The sequence below is a fragment of the Mus musculus genome, chromosome 15, assembly GCF_000001635.26.
Source record: "Mus musculus strain C57BL/6J chromosome 15, GRCm38.p6 C57BL/6J".
NCBI lineage: Eukaryota > Metazoa > Chordata > Mammalia > Rodentia > Muridae > Mus > Mus musculus.
Window position 1 is genome coordinate 10,326,101 of NC_000081.6, and position 18,316 is coordinate 10,344,416.

The window sequence follows — 18,316 nt, forward strand, 5'->3', positions numbered from 1 at the left end:
TCATACAAAAATCCTTTTTCAGAGGTTTTTTAAAAGTATTAAAATGTACTTATTTAAATCCAGTGCTCTTTCTATCAAATAGGGACTTAGAACTGTAAAATTGTGGAAATCTGGCAAATGCGGCCAACACTGAGAAAACCAAATAGAATAATCCAGTAGCCTAAAATCATCATCCAAAATTAACCAACATAGGGTGTAGTGTGTGTCTTCACAAGTACCTGTATCATTTACTATTACTTTCACACAGCTACAGACTTCAACCTCTTATAGCCCACGCATCAGCTATTTGGGAATTAGAAAGAAAATGAAAAGCTCTTTCAAATATTAACAATGAAAAGATGAGTCATTTATCCACTCTCACAAATTATTTTATAGCATGATGACCTGCATCTTTCCACCAGTTCCGGGGCCAAAAATAAAAGGATTTGATACTCATCTGCTAGAGGTAAGTGCCAGAAGCAGAGGATGCAGTGTGACTCACTACGTGGTGATAATTAAGTTCACACAGTCCCCATTGATCCAGCCTGGCCCTCTTGATCATCCTTTTCCAGTGGTTGCTCCTCGGCAGCATATATGTTAACAGAAGGAAGCATTCGAGATGAATGCGTTAATCTTCCTATTCTAAATGTCATGGAGAAAGGAGAGAAACCCAGGAAACACCCAAATTCATGGTGTGGCATGCTATCCTGCCCAGGGCTGCTACTGAAGACAGAGAGGACTGTTTTGTTCAAATAGTGAATCTTGAAAGATATCTTAAATAACTTGATACCACTATCTCCTTTACACATGAGTCAAAGCTTCCACTTGAATGGTCTTTACATAAACCATTGTGACAGAATTCCCCCCATCCCCATGCCCCATATGAGCAGTCAGTAGACCAGTACTCTATGGGCTGGTGTTTTCCTAAGTGTATTAGACTGATCTGAGACAAACCTAAAGCATTTGTCTCTAGGTAGAAATGTACAGTTTCAATTTTACCTTAACAGTGATGTGTAGAGAAGCCTTCACCTATATGTAAAGGTAAATGCCAGCTGATGCTATTATCATGAATTTAACTTGTCTTCCAAAACACTTTGATTGCAACTATTATAGCAAGGACTAGAGCTAAGGAATTTACCACCATTTTTCAGTCTAGTATCAACCTTTATAAAACCAACAGGAATATCTCACCTAAGCAAGTTACCAACTGTCTACCTTACAACATAACCTGCTAGCCACAGAGACTTAATGATAAATATCTATTTAGGGTTAAGCTTTGATACTCTTTCTTCCATTATCTCTAATGCTCAAAAGAACCCTTGCAGAAAACTACTGCTACTCTCATCATAAAATTGGAGAAGTTGTGGTCCAGCAAGGAAAATAACCTACCTGAAGTCATAGCTACATGATAATGGATAAAAGCCAAGGCTTAGGCACATGACCTATGTTAGAGGACTGAGAAGGGGGGGGTTATTGGAAGAGAAAAGAATTGAGGTAAGAGGGAGAGAAGCAGGAGTAGGGGAGACAATGTGGAATAGGAGGATGAAAGAGCAGGAGGAAAGAGATGAAAAAAGTAGAGAAGAAACTAAAAATGATAGGATCAGAAGAGAAAGGAAAGGAGAGATGGGAACTAGGGAAAAGAGTTTGAGAAGGAAGAGGAGTGGCAGAAGCCAGAGACAAGGACCACTGTCACCACACTCCAAAAAGTGGTAGAGGAGCAGATGAGGCCAGCCACCATATCTCAGAATTACTCAGCCAAGGAGAACCAGTGTCACATGACATGCAAACACTATGGCATCAAATGTTTCACAAGACATTTTCATTTTGTAGTTATATGTTTATGATACATTGAGTGTTATAAGCCCATTAAGTTCATGACCACTATTAGAACCACAGGGAAAAATTAGGAAAGACATACAGAGAAGTTTGGCAGGTAGTACTCAAAAGATGCCTCTAGGTGGCCTGACACACACATGTCTGCAGTCTGGTGAGGGAGGGATTCTGAGAGACTGCCCACAGGGGCCTTCTCCTGAGCAGAAGCAGGTGGAAAGCTTCCATTCCAAGACTAAGCAAGATACAGCCTGGCTGCTGCCCCAGGAGCAAAGCCCCTTTACTCTGCTCAGATACCACTCAGCTCTGATGCCAAGGGTGGCGTGTGATGAAGCTAACAGCCATCTCTCCTTGTATCTGTGTTTCAATAGAAGGGCAAGTCTGAAGAACTGCTGAGTGCCTTGGGGTGCCAAGACTTTCCCCCCACTTCTGACTGTGAGGACTTGCTGGTGGAGTTCTTGGAAGTGGATGACAATGAGGACGAGCGGCTAATGCCATCCCATTCCAAAGAGTATCCGGGTCAAGGTGTTAAACCCACACACCTAGATCCTGACAGTGACTCTGGTCATGGAAGCTATGACAGCCATTCTCTTTTGTCTGAAAAGTGTGAGGAGCCCCAGGCCTACCCCCCTGCCTTCCACATCCCTGAGATCACTGAGAAGCCAGAGAATCCTGAGGCAAATATTCCTCCCACCCCAAATCCCCAAAATAACACCCCCAATTGTCATACAGATACATCCAAATCTACAACATGGCCTTTACCACCTGGCCAACACACGCGCAGATCTCCTTACCACAGCATTGCCGATGTGTGCAAGCTAGCTGGAAGTCCTGGAGATACACTGGACTCTTTCTTGGACAAAGCAGAGGAAAATGTTCTAAAGTTGTCTGAAGATGCTGGAGAGGAAGAAGTGGCTGTGCAAGAAGGGGCCAAAAGCTTCCCTTCTGACAAACAAAACACATCTTGGCCACCACTCCAGGAGAAAGGCCCCATTGTCTATGCTAAACCCCCAGATTACGTGGAGATTCACAAAGTCAACAAAGACGGAGTGCTATCATTACTCCCCAAGCAGAGAGAAAACCACCAGACAGAAAACCCTGGGGTTCCTGAAACCAGTAAGGAGTATGCCAAGGTATCTGGGGTCACGGATAACAACATCCTGGTGTTAGTGCCAGACTCACGAGCCCAGAACACAGCTTTGCTTGAGGAATCAGCCAAGAAGGTTCCACCATCGCTTGAACAGAACCAATCTGAGAAAGATCTGGCCAGCTTTACTGCAACCTCAAGCAACTGCAGACTCCAACTGGGCAGGCTGGATTACCTGGATCCTACGTGCTTCATGCACTCCTTTCACTGAGAGCTAGACTTATGGACAGATTGACTAAAATGTGATTTCTCTTCAGGTTAACACTACAGAGTCATGAAGTAATGTGGTCTGCTAACAGATGTTACAGGATGTGGGTATAAAAAAAAAAAACAAAAAGAAAAAAAAAACAAAAAGAAAAACACTACTTCACTCCTCCACACGCTTGTGTTCAGCATTTGCCTCTTTCCAACAGCTGATTTCCAGAACAAATCAACTTGTTTCCTGTGATTTGTACATTTGCTCTTTGCTACCATATATATGTGTGTGCATATATATGCATATATACATGCGCATATATATATATTCAATGAAATAAAAGCACATCGCTTACTATTCTTGAGGGATGGTGCCAACAGGTACAGCCTCTGCAATAGATTTGTCATCAGACAGAAGGCATGAAATAGTCAAAATGGCCTAGCACAAGAAGATGACGGACAGGCTGGAAATGCCATGAAAATGGCTCTTAAGAACTGATGGCTAAGCCTTTACACTCCTCTTTCATTTTCATGATGATGGTCCCAATATTGCACATTTTGGAAAGAATACATTCCAGGACACCAGCCAAATTGTTTACATCCGTCCCTGTACCTTAATGACCCATTGCCTGTATGCAAATGGTATCATGCCCCCAGTGTTTTCTTAAGGTGATTTGAATATGTTAAGCCTGGGTTATTCTGCTGAAACTTTATTTTATTCTAAGGCTTCTTAAGTGTGTAGTTTGAGGAAGTAAAATTTTCATACAAAATAAGGCCAATGAATTCCACGCAGTGAACCTTTTCAAACGTGTTCCTTGCTTCATTTGAGCAAGAGATGGTTTGTTATAAACCCTAGTGTTTTCTTAGTAGAAAAAAGCGATTCCCCCAAGACTAACGATCTAAAAGGTAATCATTGCAGGATGCTAATAGAAGTGTTGCCTTACTGTACATACGATTCTACTTTAATACAAACCCGTAAGTTTAGCAATGTATTTTTGAAGACTATTTTTCTATCGCTTAAGTAAAGACTATTTTCTAACTTCCCAGTACTGCTGTTTACGTAGTCAAGTGAGTAGAGTGATTTCTGCTGCAACGTTACAGTGAGTATTCAAAGTTTATCAGTATATGCAGTCCCTGTTAGACTGAAGTGCCAGGCAACCCATTGCCCACTGAGGAATGCAAAGTAGATGAAAACCTCAATTGAGTACAATAGAGTAAGGTTTATCTGATTATTTTTATCCCTAGGATACGTTAAACAGCAACCATCACTGACTTTGGGTTTTAGGGCTTTCTATAGACCCATAACACATTTCTCCCATGAGTTTAGGGCATCTGCCCACCTATGGAAGAGTCTCCCAAACCACCATGAACAAGGGCAGTGATTTCTATGGAGGGTTTCCAAGACAGAGATCTGACTTTGTTTTGTTTCCTTTTATCTGAGCAATCCTGAACACAAAAGGATTTTAAGTATAACGAACGTCAGCATCTCCTTGGAATTCATGCATTTGCAAGATCTTGGCACAGGCTGTGCTCACGTCACAGATGTCCAGATAAAAGTTTTAGGAAAGCAAGCATCTGCCCAGTGATAACAGTTTTAAAGGTCAGGGGATGGTAGAATCTGCAAGCCAACTCCAAGGGCAGGCTTCCTGGGAAAGTTCAAAGCAAAGCCTTGGGTCTCCATTGGACCATAGCATCTATGACTCACTCTCCCTCTGCTTTGCAAATCAGTTCTCTCTTTCACCAACTGGATATAGAGACTCTGAAATCACCTCTTGTGAGTTCAGCATTCCACCCAACATGCACATGCCCTCAGAGATTCTCCGACGAAGGAAAAGAAACAAAGGAAACGCTTCCAGAACTACAAATGCAAGCAGCCAAAGCTTATATTCCTAATATATAAGACATCTTGTGAACAACAGAAGTATTTGGGAAAGTTGTCCAAGCTCATGCAATACCCTGAATCCTCCATACAGAATGTCTGAGAAACAACTGCATCTTCAAAGACACAGAGAATTGGAGTCTGAATCGTACTGCATTCACTAAGCTCCCAGGCATGCGCAAGCTGAAGAAGAAGCAGTTTTCTCTATGACCATTTTCATAAAAAGTTATTTTTCTCTCCCTCTCTTGGAAAGTATGGAGAAAAGTTTATTATCTTGAAATGAGCAACAATGTATGTAAATAGAAAACAAGATCAAAACTCTTAGTGATTTAAAGTTCACGTAGCAATGTTGCTTATATAAAGTCACACAAGACCATGACATGCAAAATACACACAACCTCCAAGAGGGTCAGTGAATCTAATTCACCTGGAAAGCTACCAACAAAAAAATAAATAAATAAACACCAAAGCCAATGCAAGCTAAACCTTCTTTGCCAAGACATTCTATCCTTCTCCAGGAGACAAATAAATGCATTTATTTACAAATCACCACTATAAAATTGATGCTGCATATATGGCTCATAGTATGAAATTTCTAAAAATTGGCTTTAGATATGTAATTTTGAAAATGTGGAAAATATGGCTATCTAAAGTCAAGTTACATTCCACAAAAATAAGTTAGCATTCATGAGATAAAAACAAATCTATACAGTTCTATACATTTATTAAATTCTTGTGGTCAAATATTTTCTATTGAAAGACAGCTGCTTGAATAAAAGAAGGCACACTAGGAGTTGAGACACCTGGGTTCTAGTTCTGTTTTGCCTTGGAAAGAAGAATTACCTATTCTAGTTTTCTTTGTATTGGACCCAATAATCTCTACAGCCTTTTGGAATTCAGTCTTCTTGATTCTGTGGCTTGATGAATAATCAAAACCAATCCCTTGCATCTCAGTGAGGTTTTCAGGCAATTATAAAAATGCAGAGCCACCCACATTCCTGTGCTCATCCTGTTTCACTCTTTAAAGTCTCAGCACCCATTTGTCTCTACATACTGAACATGTATTTCATATTATATGGACACCATGTAAGTCAGACTCTAGGATCATATGGTGATATGGGTGCTGAGGTAAGATATAGCGCTAAGAAAGACACAGGAGATGAGACACAAGTCTTTAGCCATGCTCATTCCTACATGGAGCCAACAGCCTCAAACTTCTGTTCTTGTATTTGGTTGTTGCCTGTTTTCTCATCATCCTGTTTAATGAATAACCATTGCCCATATAGATTAAAGAATCTTTTGCGCTGAATCATTTCAAAATGTATAGTTTTCTAAGCAACTCTCTGAAAAATTTCAAGTTATGAAGTACATGGAAACTAAATATATTCATTTGGATGGCTGATGGAACTTTAGGACACAAATGGCAGAATGTTCTCTGATAAGTTTTAACAAGTACATAGAAGGAACTTCATATGAGCACAACTTACCATCAGCAATGCCACTGACTTTTAATAGATGATACATTCTCCTAAGTGCCTGAGACTAATCATGGTGGTCAGTTATAGGTCAATGATTCACTGTAAACCAGTTTGGTGGAAAACAGTCAAGCCCATGTTGCATGTGTAAAATTAAAGCCGGGGGACTCTTTACTTGATCCAAGGTGAATCCTCAGTCAATGAACAACCAAAGGACCTGAACTCCAGGTTAAAGTTTGTCCTGATGGAAAACTAGCTCCTCCATTTTCATTCTGCTTTAGCTGCTCATCATTTGTAAAATGACCCAGCCTGCCCTTAGCAACTTCAATTTAGCATAGACAAGGGAGAAAGAGATCTGTATATGTTTTACAAAGTGCCTTTCTTTGCTTCTAAAAGGTTTCATTTTGGAAGAAAAGTGCATTAATTGGAAAGCAAATTTTATCTTAAATGGATTTCTTTTAAATAAATGGAGAGATGACCAAAAAAAGGAGGGGAGATGACAAAATGTTCTAAAGACTAACGAACAAAATGTGCAGGGATTTTTGTGTATAGTTTAACTGAATCATCAGAGAACTGAAGTGAATAGTATCAATCATTTTGCCTGAGTCTGGGCGTGATTGGAGATGAACCCAGGAGCCTGTAATTCAAGACTTTCCATTCTGAAAACAATGTTGATTCATTCTTGAATGACACTGAATTGTATGCCTGGCCCCGAAGAGGCCAATGTGTGCACTTTGAAGCTCTTCACCCAGATGGAAAAGTAGTAATGACCTTGAATATCTATCCTGTGACTTGTTATGGATGAAAGCTTTATATATACATCATCAAACAAGGTTTCTTTTGTGACTTTTTTTGGCTCAAGCACAATACTGATTCTGGTAGGAGAGTCTCTGAGCCCTCAGTGTCCAGCTCTGGGCATGTTACTGCTACTAAATAGGCTGCAAGACCTTGATTTTTTTTTTTAATTCTGACCACTTGTTTCCCCTCTTGTAGGTTAACCCTCCAAAAAAAAAAAAAAAAAAAAAGCTTCTACAATTTCTTCTAGGTCTGTCTTTAATCCTCATGAGTTAAGTAAAATCTAAGATTGTAGTTGAAAGGCCCAGGGGCCATGGCCAACACGCCCCTAACTTAGACAGTAAATGCCTGAAACTGTGTAAAGACATGCTTAACAGAAACCTGAGATCCAGATCTCCAAATCAGTTAGACCAGAACTCTTGTATTCTGCCTCCTTACCATTTCTACATTCTTAGAGCCTTTTCAGCCCCTCTTTCCAGGGCCTGCTATTCTCCCTAAAGATTAATTATGCAGAATAGTAAAGTTGGGGTCTGCGGGAAAGAAATTACCTACAAACAATGATTTGACTCTGCATAAGATGAACCAATTGTTAACTCTCCACACAGACACAAACCTAAATTATGGTCATAAATAATGCTTCGTTTTGATATGTATGTGTTTAAAGATTCAAGCCAGCAACTTATTTTCTAATAAGTCTGGGATGTCTTGATGAGTAGATGTTGACTGCCTTAAAAAGAAACTTTAAAAAAGTATACTGTTTTCTTCAGAGTTTATGATTCAACAAAAGAATCTACTTATAATTACAGTCCTTTCCTATGAGTATTAGGTGTTATCTGTGAATCACATGCAGATTTTCCTCTTGGAGTTTTTTTTCCCAAAAAGATAACTTTAGGTTTGAGCTCTGCCGGTATCAATTTCCAGTGGAGGGGAAAGGTAAAAAACAGAATGTTCCAAAATGTAGGGCATATCAGAACTCCACCAAATGGGGTATTCATTCACTCAAATCTTACCAGAAATGGTAAATCTACATGTAATTGTGAGTGAATTGCAGAGAGGTAAACATAACTTCTAAGACCATAGGCTAACAGCAGTTCTGTTCACGCCAATTCCTTCTATCTCGAGTTATAAAGCATTGAGACACATAGAGTAGAAAGGCAACCATCTATACAGTCTGGTCAATGAGTAAAGGGACTCACAGATAATCTTAGCATGTTGATTAGTATTTACCTACTGTTGTTTAAAAAGAGAAGAAGAAATTCTAAAAAAAAAAATTTGTAACAGAAACAGGACTATCAAACATAAACCTTATCAGTTATGGTCAAATTATGCCCCCCTGGATACACTTCAAAATACAGGCTTGGTTTTTCTGTGCACATTTTGCAAATGGGGGGTTGTCTTTTATCACATCCTCTAAAATACAAACAATAAAAAAGAAATTTTAAGAGAAAAACACCTCTGAAAATCATTTGTTTTACTAAATTCTGAGAAACAGATTTTGAATTTTTAAAACTACCTCCCTTCCACATCCTAATGGCCTTCCTTCAAAGCTGCTTATAGTTAGAAATGAAAGATACCACATTTTTATGTTTGGACTGGTGTTGATGGAATATTTGATATACTTTTCATGTGACACTCCTAACTCTAAAGTATGTTATTTTACTGTAAAGAATGTTATTTTACACTATTTTGCTTTTTTGTGATTCAAAACCCTTATATGCCATATTGAAGTATATAATCCTCTTATTGTAAAATTTATCATGTAATACAAGTGATAATCATTATTTAATGACTTATGATCTAATCATATCTAATTTCAATATAATTATGTCAATGTCTGTAAAGCAAAGCTAAATCTATATAATCATGTATGTAATCATATTTCTGTTGAAACTGTGAATGTTGTGACTTTCCCTTTAATCTTTGTCTACAAGTGATAGTGTATGTCATTGTATAACTGACTTGGGATGCTAGTGTGTTTACAGTACAATTCACCAGTGGTTGAAATGTCAACCCTTTGGCTTGGCTTCTTGTGATCCCCGAGTGTTCTCTGCACCTTGAGACTTGCTTTTGTGCTTTGTGCTCTGTCATTAATTTTAAACAATGTAAGAGTCTCTTGTATAAACCAAAGTAATCAGCCCACTGAGTGATCATGCCTTCTGTAAAGCCATATTGAAGTAAAGACTCCGCTGTAGCATAAGGTCCCCTGTCTCCAGAGCTGCCACTACCTCGCTCCTGCTCTTTCCCTACAAAATGCCAAACAAAGTTTAACCCTTAAGTGGAATATTAGATGTGCTTGCTATTATTGTCATTTTTAACCTGATAATAAACCTTCTAATTCATTACTTTGCAGATGTATGCTAGGTTTTATGAATAACCATTTTCACATTTTGATATTTTGTAGACATTGCCTGATGAGCAAAGTTCAAAAAGAGTACACACTCAGTCATCAGATTTAAAAAAATAATCACAGAGTGCAGGTGTTTTTCCTGTCAGTGAGTCACCTCAAGTTGGGTGGCCAAAGCAACTATAACCTTGGTCACTATAGCTGAAATACCCAACTCAGTGCCTGGCTCAAAGATGTTTATCCCCTTGGTCTCCCTTGGTTCTCATTTTTTTTTAATTAGGTATTTATTTCATTTACATTTCCAATGCTATCCCAAAGTCCCACACATGGTCCTCCACCTACTCCCTCAACCACCCACTCTCACTTCTTGGCCCTGGAGTTCCCCTGTACTGAGGCATATAAAGTTTGCACAATCAATGGGCCTCTCTTTCCACTGATGGCAGACTAGGCCATCTTCTGATACATATGCAGCTAGAGACAAAAGCTCCGGGGGTATTTAGTTCATATTGTTGTTCCACCTATAGGGTTGCAGATCTCCCCAGCTCCTTGGGTATTTTCTCTAGCTCCTCCATTGGGGGCCCTGTGATCCGTCCAATAGTTGACTTCTGTGTTTGCTAGGCCCCAGCATAGTCTCACAAGAGACAGCTATATCTTGGTCCTTTTTTGTTGCTGTTGTTTGAAATGCAAATGAACAGAATCACTTGGATGTGGATGAAGTGAGTTTTCTAATTTTTGGCTGTCAGATCTGTAATCATAAATTTGCAATTTCATTTCCCCAAACTCCCAAAAAATAAATATCCTCTTTACTTGATTTTAATCATCAAATATCTAGTGGTATTGAAAGAGTCAGCCATTTATCAGAAACAATCTTGTTTTGAACTTAAAGACTCATTTCTATGTCTCACTACTGTGATATCGACTTTTTCTTTAGTATTAAAGGGTGATATGATGCTAAACTCTTATGATTTATCCTCCTACATTTTTTACTCTGCAAATCTTGGGTTATTGCACATTGTACTTCCTAGTTTTTATGAATTTATTCACTTGTCTCCATCCACTTTGTAGGGACAACATGGACAGTTAAATCTTTGTCAGTTATATGAACATAATGCTAATTTCTCTCATATTTTTATTGCATGCTAAAAATAATGCTTGCCAAATGGAATCTTAGACATCCCAGAATAATATGGTCACTATATTTCTATTTCTGTCATTATTGAAAATACCCAGCTCAGTGCCTGGCTCAATAAATGTTTGTTTTCCTGGCTTGTCCTTCTAAATTTTTTTGAAATTGAGATGAGCAAAATATACATATGGCTAAAGCAATTTTATTGGAGATATTTTAACCACTGAATGACCTGTAGTCAAGAAATTGTTCATATAAGTTGAACCAAACAGATTTTCCAATCTGTGTACACCCATCTCAATGACAAGGCAAAATCCCCCTCATTTATCTCATTTGTGTCATATGAGAAGTTGATAGAAACAAGGTAAGATGAAATTGGGCTTATGGAGAACGAGTACAAGAAGTGCATTTAAATGCTATAAAGGAAGGGCCATCCCATCAAAAGGTGAATGGAATCCCTTTGAACAGTATGATTCATCACTATTATTAACAATCAGACCTTTTTAGTAATTGTGATCTGGACTCATCCAATGCTCAGGTTGTGTTACAGAACTGTGCAAGGTGTGTTTGGATTACTTGAAGACCTCTTTCTGCTCCCATTAATTCTCTAGTGCTGAGTCTTATTGGAGAATTAACATATTCTTTCTCACAGTGATTATCAGTTTATACAGCTTGGCTTTGGGCAAAGGAGCACTGACTTTGCTGTACTTCTATTAGAGCCATCTGCTTTTAATTCTAGGGCTCATGTGTATAGTCTCCCTCCACTATAGAGTCTACACACTCATCCCACTATTTTGAAGCTGGGAGATGCAACTTCCATCTTGGTGTGTAGAATTAAGAAATAAGGTCATAAGGCTGTTAACATGCCCACCCTCTCCTCTTCTCCAGGGACCTTACAGAGTATGGAAAGAAAATCTCCATCTAGATTTGATAGTCCCCCTAAAGTGTTCAGGGAAAATCCAACAAATTCCTGATGCTGTGTAATTCAGAATTCTTAACAACTAAAATTATGACTCTTATGGTAAGCACCTCCCAAACCATACTGCACAACAGCAGCCAACCCTGGGAGCATTAAACATTCTCTTTTAATGACCAGGTTCATATTAAAATGTGTTCTTTACAAACTGACTTAAGGTTTATATTGTTTTATGAGTTTTATAAAATACTTTTAAGTCTAGAACATAGCCAAAATACCAGTGGGAGGTTGGCTATTGAATAGGAGTGGAAGAAAAAACAGGAATTTCATAAGTATGTTTAGAAAAAAGTTGTAAATGCCATAGTACATGTTTGGAGTGGTGTTTACTTCTTATGAAACTTAGAAGGTAACCTTAAATGACATTGCTGGTAGTTTCATTTTACGTGATACTGCACTGTTGCTGAACTGGTATTCATGGGATCCCAATACTTTCTCAGAGGCAGCATTTTTAAAATGGTAGCAGTGTTTAATTTAAATTTATTTTAATAAGCTGTTTCCTAGTGCATACTTACACCACTTATTATATGAAAAACTAGAAGCAAGCTCTTTCTTTAACAAACTTTATTAAAACCTGTTGATTTGGTTTGGTTTGGTTTGGTTTGGTTTGGTTTGGTTTGGTTTGGTTTGGTTTGGTTTGGTTTGGTTGGTTTGGTTTGGTTTGGTTTGATTTGGTTTGATTTGGTTTGGTTTGGTTTGGTGGAAGGGAAAAATGACATTCCAAAGCTTTCTGGAACTAAGATACTGAGGCACATGCTAAAACATTTTATCTTTGGCCATTCATCCATGGCATGTTTTTCTAAAGACAAAAATTGCACTCAGCTTTCAACACCTTCTATTTTCCTTCTAATTCTAAATCAAATCTGACTCATGCTTCCACACAGGCTGAGCTCTGCCTCTCCGTCCACGGCCCTTGTGTTCCTTGTCTTTCTTCATTTGCCAAATTCAAGTCTTGAAAATGCAAACATGACTGAAAGCGCCCAAAAGTTTCTTGGAGCTTCTCCTGGGAACAACCAAGAACAATCAACAGAAGAAATTCCAAATCCAAGTTGCAGTCAGATTGTGAAACCATGAAACCTAAGTGGCAGGGCTGATCTTTTCTGTGCCAACTTCCTCCAAACTAGAATCACCCTCCATCTCCACTTAAAATTTTACTTATAGTTTGACCATGTTTTTATTGAATAAAGAGTTTCACAAAGTACCGGGAAATTGCATAGAAAATGTAGCAAATGCCTATTTACAAACATCAAATGTTCTCAGTATCAGTATTTTCCCTTACTTGTTTCATAACCAATGAACATCACAGAAGCTAGCATGCATATTCTTCAAAACTAAATTCTTTACTTCTTCATTTAATATCACCCTCAATATTGAAGCTGTTGTATATGCTTCCTGTCTTAAAAAAATACATTTACTTCATATCCATGTTTCAGTAACTGATATGTTTCATCATTCAAATTTATGGATTTTTATATTTATAAGGCTCAACTTCTTGCTACTTGAGGTGGCTATAGACATATATCACTCTACTTTGATTTTGGTTTGTTTCTCATTTGGTATTTTGAGGTATCAGTAGCTTCCATTTATTGGTTCTATTTGCTGGATGCAACTTTAGAGTTTGGAGAGTTTCTCCATAATATAAATGTATAGGGTGATATAAAAAGCATATTTTTATAATCCCTAGATACTGACAAATTGTTGTCTCCAGGGTATTTGCACCAATACACCTGCCCCATCCATGTAGAAGCCTCCATTCCTCACCACATATAGCCATCTAGTATTGGCAGATGTTCTCTTTTTTGATAATTTGATGAATATAAAATGAATTATTATTATTATTACTTTAATATCCCTTTCACTGATAAATCCATGTCATATCTGAACAATTCATTGATTTCTGCTTGTATTATATGTTTCTTTTACTGTATCCTGAATTTTGACAGATCATAATTTGTGCTTCTCTCAATTCCTGCCCTGGCTCTCTGATGTTATTCCTATTTCTCATACAAAATCTGAATATCCAACAAACAATTCTCACATCACTGTACCCCTTCCACACAATATTCCATTCATTCAGTTCTTCATCATGTAAACTTGAGATGATCCTACACATCTCCTATTGTGCTAGAAACAAAACTGTCTTGTGTTAAGGTTGTACATTAGTTCCAAGAGAAGCTGCAAGTTTGGAACAGTGTTCCTTGCTGTGAGCATGGCCCGTTGCTTAGTTTGCACTGCCCTTTGTTTGCATACCTTTGTTTATTACCCTTCAGGAAAGTTTTACACCATTCCTCATGAGCATTTGTGCTTCTTGTTGTATGAAACTCGTTTCTAGGTACCTGGCAAGTTTTGTTGCTATTGGCATTGGCACCTTTTGAGGGAAAACGTCCTATTCTAAACAGTTACTGCTAGCTAAAAACATTCATTTAAAAAAAATTTTATTTATATGTTGCATTGCAACTTAACTGAACTCCATTAGTTCTTATTTGTAGGTTTTCTTAAATTTTCTATTTTTTCCAATTATATCCCTAGAAAACAACTTTACTTTTGCTCTCCAGTCCTTCACACTTCTTAATTCTCTTCACGATCTGTTCTTTGGAATAAGGTTTCCAATATTACTATATTTGTGAAAGTAAGCATATGTGAAAGGCCTTTTTCCTAGCTCCCTACTTTCAAAAAGAATGTGGCTAAAAGTTTGCTGTTAAGTGGTATTCTATAGGGTAGCATTTATACATACCCTTGGTTACATTAATGAAATCTCTTTGATAATTTATATGAACAGGTGAGTTTTTCTCCATTAATTAAGGAGTAGATTATTATAGTAAAACTGTTCCGAAAATATGTTAGGGCTAATTTACAATTGTATTCTTGAGAAAACATCACTTGTTCATCGTGTACTTTGGCAGTTTTATTAGATATAATTTTCTTTTAAAAATTAAAGTTTTTGTACTTGTGAGATTGATCATTTTGCTCCTTAAGATATACAATGTTTTGAGGTGATCACAGATAAATTAATATTGTGGTTTAAAGAATCCTTCTTCCTGAGGTTCTATCATTTTTTGCTTTACTATCTGTAAGTTAAGTGCATATTGGCTTAAATTTTCAGCCCTTTGAGTATAGTAGTTTCCACATGCCTAATGCTGTGGCCTTTTAATAAAGTTCCTCATGCTGTGGTGACCCCTCACAACAAAATTATTTCATTGATACTTCAGTAGTGATGTTGTTATGGTTATGAATCATAACATAAATATCTGATACATAGGATGTCTGAAGTGCAACAGCTTTGGGGGGTCATAACCCACAGGTTGAAAACCACTGCATTGTTAATTTTGATCCCTTCAATCTCCAATGTTTCCCTTTACCATAACATCTACTTTTTATGATACTAACATTGTTACTTTCTCTTGGATAGTGAATTTAATCTCCTCTTTTTGTTGCTCCATCTTATGAATGCATAGCTAGGGTTCTGTTTACCACTTCCAATTGAGGTTGGTTGGTGTTTGGCTGGTTGGTTGGTTGGTTGGTTGGTTAGTTAGTTTTTTGTTTTGAGTTTTGTTTTTATTCAGGGGCTTGGTTTGTTGTTGCTGTTGTTGTTGTTGTTGTTGTTGTTGTTGTTGTTGTTGTTGTTGTTTTGTGCCCTGTTCTTTAGGAGATCAGTTTTCTTTTCTCATTTAATGTATTTTTCCTTTATTTTATCTTTTGAATTCTGAATTATATGGATGAGACCAATTCTGTAATAATCATTATAGGAACAGATATTAAGTAAAGATCCTTGTGAGACAATTCACTATATGTGCGGGCTCCAAGTTTAGGGACAGCCCCACCACCACCACCACCACCACCACCCCTTGCCACGCAGAAACAGAAGAGTGAGTGATCAAGTTCTTAGAAATTTTGAATGATTGGAGGAAATCATTGTGCTTTGATTGGCAGGTTCACAACAAAGAGCAACTTGAAAATTATGTCTACTAAGAGAGGGACCAGTCCTCAGAAAGGTTTCTGCCATGTCTTTTTCCAAAGGAGAAATTGTAAGATGTCCTTGTGAGTCCAAACCTTCTTCACTGAAATTACCCACTCGACCACAGCCACCTCTGAATTACACTTTAACAAGCAGTTTATAGCTTCTCATGCAGGGATGTCCATGGGAAAGCAGAAGCCAGAACCAACAGAAGCGGGAAGGAAGAGTGAGTATGGATGGCCAAATATTCACAAAACACAGTGATACATATGTCAGAACAAAGCACATTTTTTTAATACCAAGTAGAACTAATAATAATAAAAAGGAAGGTTTTGTGTTTTTTTATTATTTTTTTATTAGGTATTTTCTTCATTTACATTTCCAATGCTATCCCAAAAGTCCCCCATACCCTTCCCCCTTGTTTTTTTTTTTTTTGTTTTTGTTTTTGATTTTGTTTTTGAATGAGCATTGTGTATCAGACACTGTGCTAGGCAGAGTTTACTCTGTGTGCTCTTGGGTACTGGAGTTCAATAGGAAAACCAAGTCACCTCTCTGTCCCAGGTCTCTGCAGTGTGGCTTTTTTAGAAACAGCAAGTTGAATCGTTCTGATAGGAGTTATCCAAATGTCTTTGCACTTTGTGCTACTTTTCAAGAAATCAGTATTGCATGGAACTAGTAGTTACTGCTACCAAGCCACACCTCCACTTAGGGACTCCTCCTCACAAGTTTTAATCAGTCTCGCCATCCTGTACAAACCATTCTTCATAGCCATTAGTAAAGAAACGGAATGCATATAAGGTTCTATGTGACTTTTACTTTACCAAAACTTTCCCCAAATAGCATTCTCCTCCCATTCCCCTTCCACAGGCCCTGAGACCTGGAGATGTAAAGGATATCTAGGGAATGCTAACATTTACCCTGAGTAACTCTTACAGACCTTGCTCTGATATTGGCAAAATTAATTTGCACTCAGAACTTAACCAATTGACAAGTGGTAGGCCTGTGTGCCAATCTTCCTTTACACGCAGTGATGATGGTTGTCCAGCTTTTGTTTTCAAGAAGAAATTCTCAAACTTCCCAACCTGATAAAACTCACTCTGCAGCTTGGGAATTCCCTATTTTGGAAATAGCTTCAGATGGAAGGAGAACACAGATTGGCACCCCCACCCCCATTTACTAGTTGTCTTGCTAGAGAAGTTCTTCTCTGATCTTGGTGTGTAGTTGTGGAAAGTCTGCCTTATCTACCTCCAGTGAAGGGGAAGAGAGTGATTCAAAGCAGTTGTTTCCTATACTTCTCATTACTCAGAGGCAGCTCTATTTAGCTGATGTTCTAGAATGAACCTTGGGCAAGGTTTGGACTTGATACCCCAGGTAACTGTTAGGGTGAAGGAGAAGTTTTTCTAGATGGATTCTCTCTCCTCATCTTCCCATTTTTCAGATTCAATAGATATTCCTTCATCCTAAAGAAGTCAAGTGAGAAACATCTTGAAAAATAGTTTTATAAAATATCAGTTAGACCATAAATTGGTTGTATCTTGTTGGCATGCATTTAAAATGAACATATTCATGGACCTAGGAACCTTTCTTCAAAGATTTGTTCAAAGGGAGAAAAAAATTAAGCACACACAATTCTGTGTCCACAAGCGGTAGAGAAGGACATATTAAATAAGGCATGTCTCCAGCATAGAAATTGTCACGCTTATCCCTGAAGTAACAAGCCGGGCAAACTGGAACTGATTGCTTCCCTTGAATCCAGCAGAGAAGTAAAGTTGCAAAGTGAATTGTCATCCTGGAACTTAGAGAGACAGTTGAATCCTAACAGTACAACCAAGACCTCTCCTGGAGCAGAAGTCACTGGGACCATGACTAGCAGGAACATTGAGATAGTGTTGGCAGACTACTGGAGGCTGGGTATGGACTAACATGTAAGGAGAAATCTCTGCCATCCACCATTAGGGTGATTCCTAAACTTTCATTTGTCTTATCTATAAGAACATCCCTGGATCACCAGGGTTAATATCACCATGTTGCTGTGACTTCAAAAACAAATGCAGAAATATACTTAAAAGTCTTCACTTTAGCAGGGATCCATTCTCCAGGGAGACTGGCTTTGCCAAAGCCTTATAATTTGTGTGTGTGTGTGTGTGTGTGTGTGTGTGTGTGTGTGTGTGTGTGTGTGTTTTATAATTATAAATAAATGCTGGGCATTCTTAGTATTCTCTCGTCTTCTGAAGCAGTTAAGGTAGAAAACAACAAAAAAGAGCAAGTAACAAGAACAAAAAAAGAGCTTCAAATACTAGACTGAAGGTGGAAAAGGGAACAGGCAGGAGTTCTTTATTGTTTGTGCTGTTATTGTTATTGTTGTTGCTGTTGTTGTTTCTTACGTAATTCTATCAGAAGAGTAACTGTGAAGACACAGTCCAGAGATAAGCAGCTACTGAAAGATTGAAGTAGAATCATCAGAGTCTAGGACTACTGTGCTCACCTACACCTCTATAGTTAAAAGAGATGCCAGGCTGTAGAGTTAGCTCAATAGGTAGCAATTGCTGGATGACCTGAATTTGATGCCCTGAAGGGAAGAGCACTGACTCCTGAAAGTTGTCCTTTGACCTCCTCAT

General features: G+C 38.1%; 1 protein-coding gene across 10 annotated transcripts in view; it reads left to right on the top strand.

Annotated features, from left to right (window-relative positions):
• The window catches only part of Prlr (prolactin receptor), a 171,953-nt gene that overhangs the window by 148,863 nt on the left and 4,774 nt on the right, over positions 1 to 18,316 (top strand). For 4 of the 10 annotated variants that reach the window (XM_006520035.1, XM_006520034.3, XM_006520036.1 and 1 more), the window contains exons 9-10: positions 376 to 445; positions 2,181 to 10,912. In XM_006520035.1, coding sequence (XP_006520098.1) covers positions 376 to 445; positions 2,181 to 3,167 — 1,057 coding nt within the window. In that variant the 3' untranslated portion in view covers positions 3,168 to 10,912. Of the gene's footprint in view, positions 1 to 375; positions 446 to 2,180; positions 10,921 to 15,673; positions 15,925 to 18,316 lie in introns of those variants that run through there. The other 6 variants (XM_030248425.1, XM_006520038.1, NM_001253781.1 and 3 more) reach the window with 3 other exon arrangements.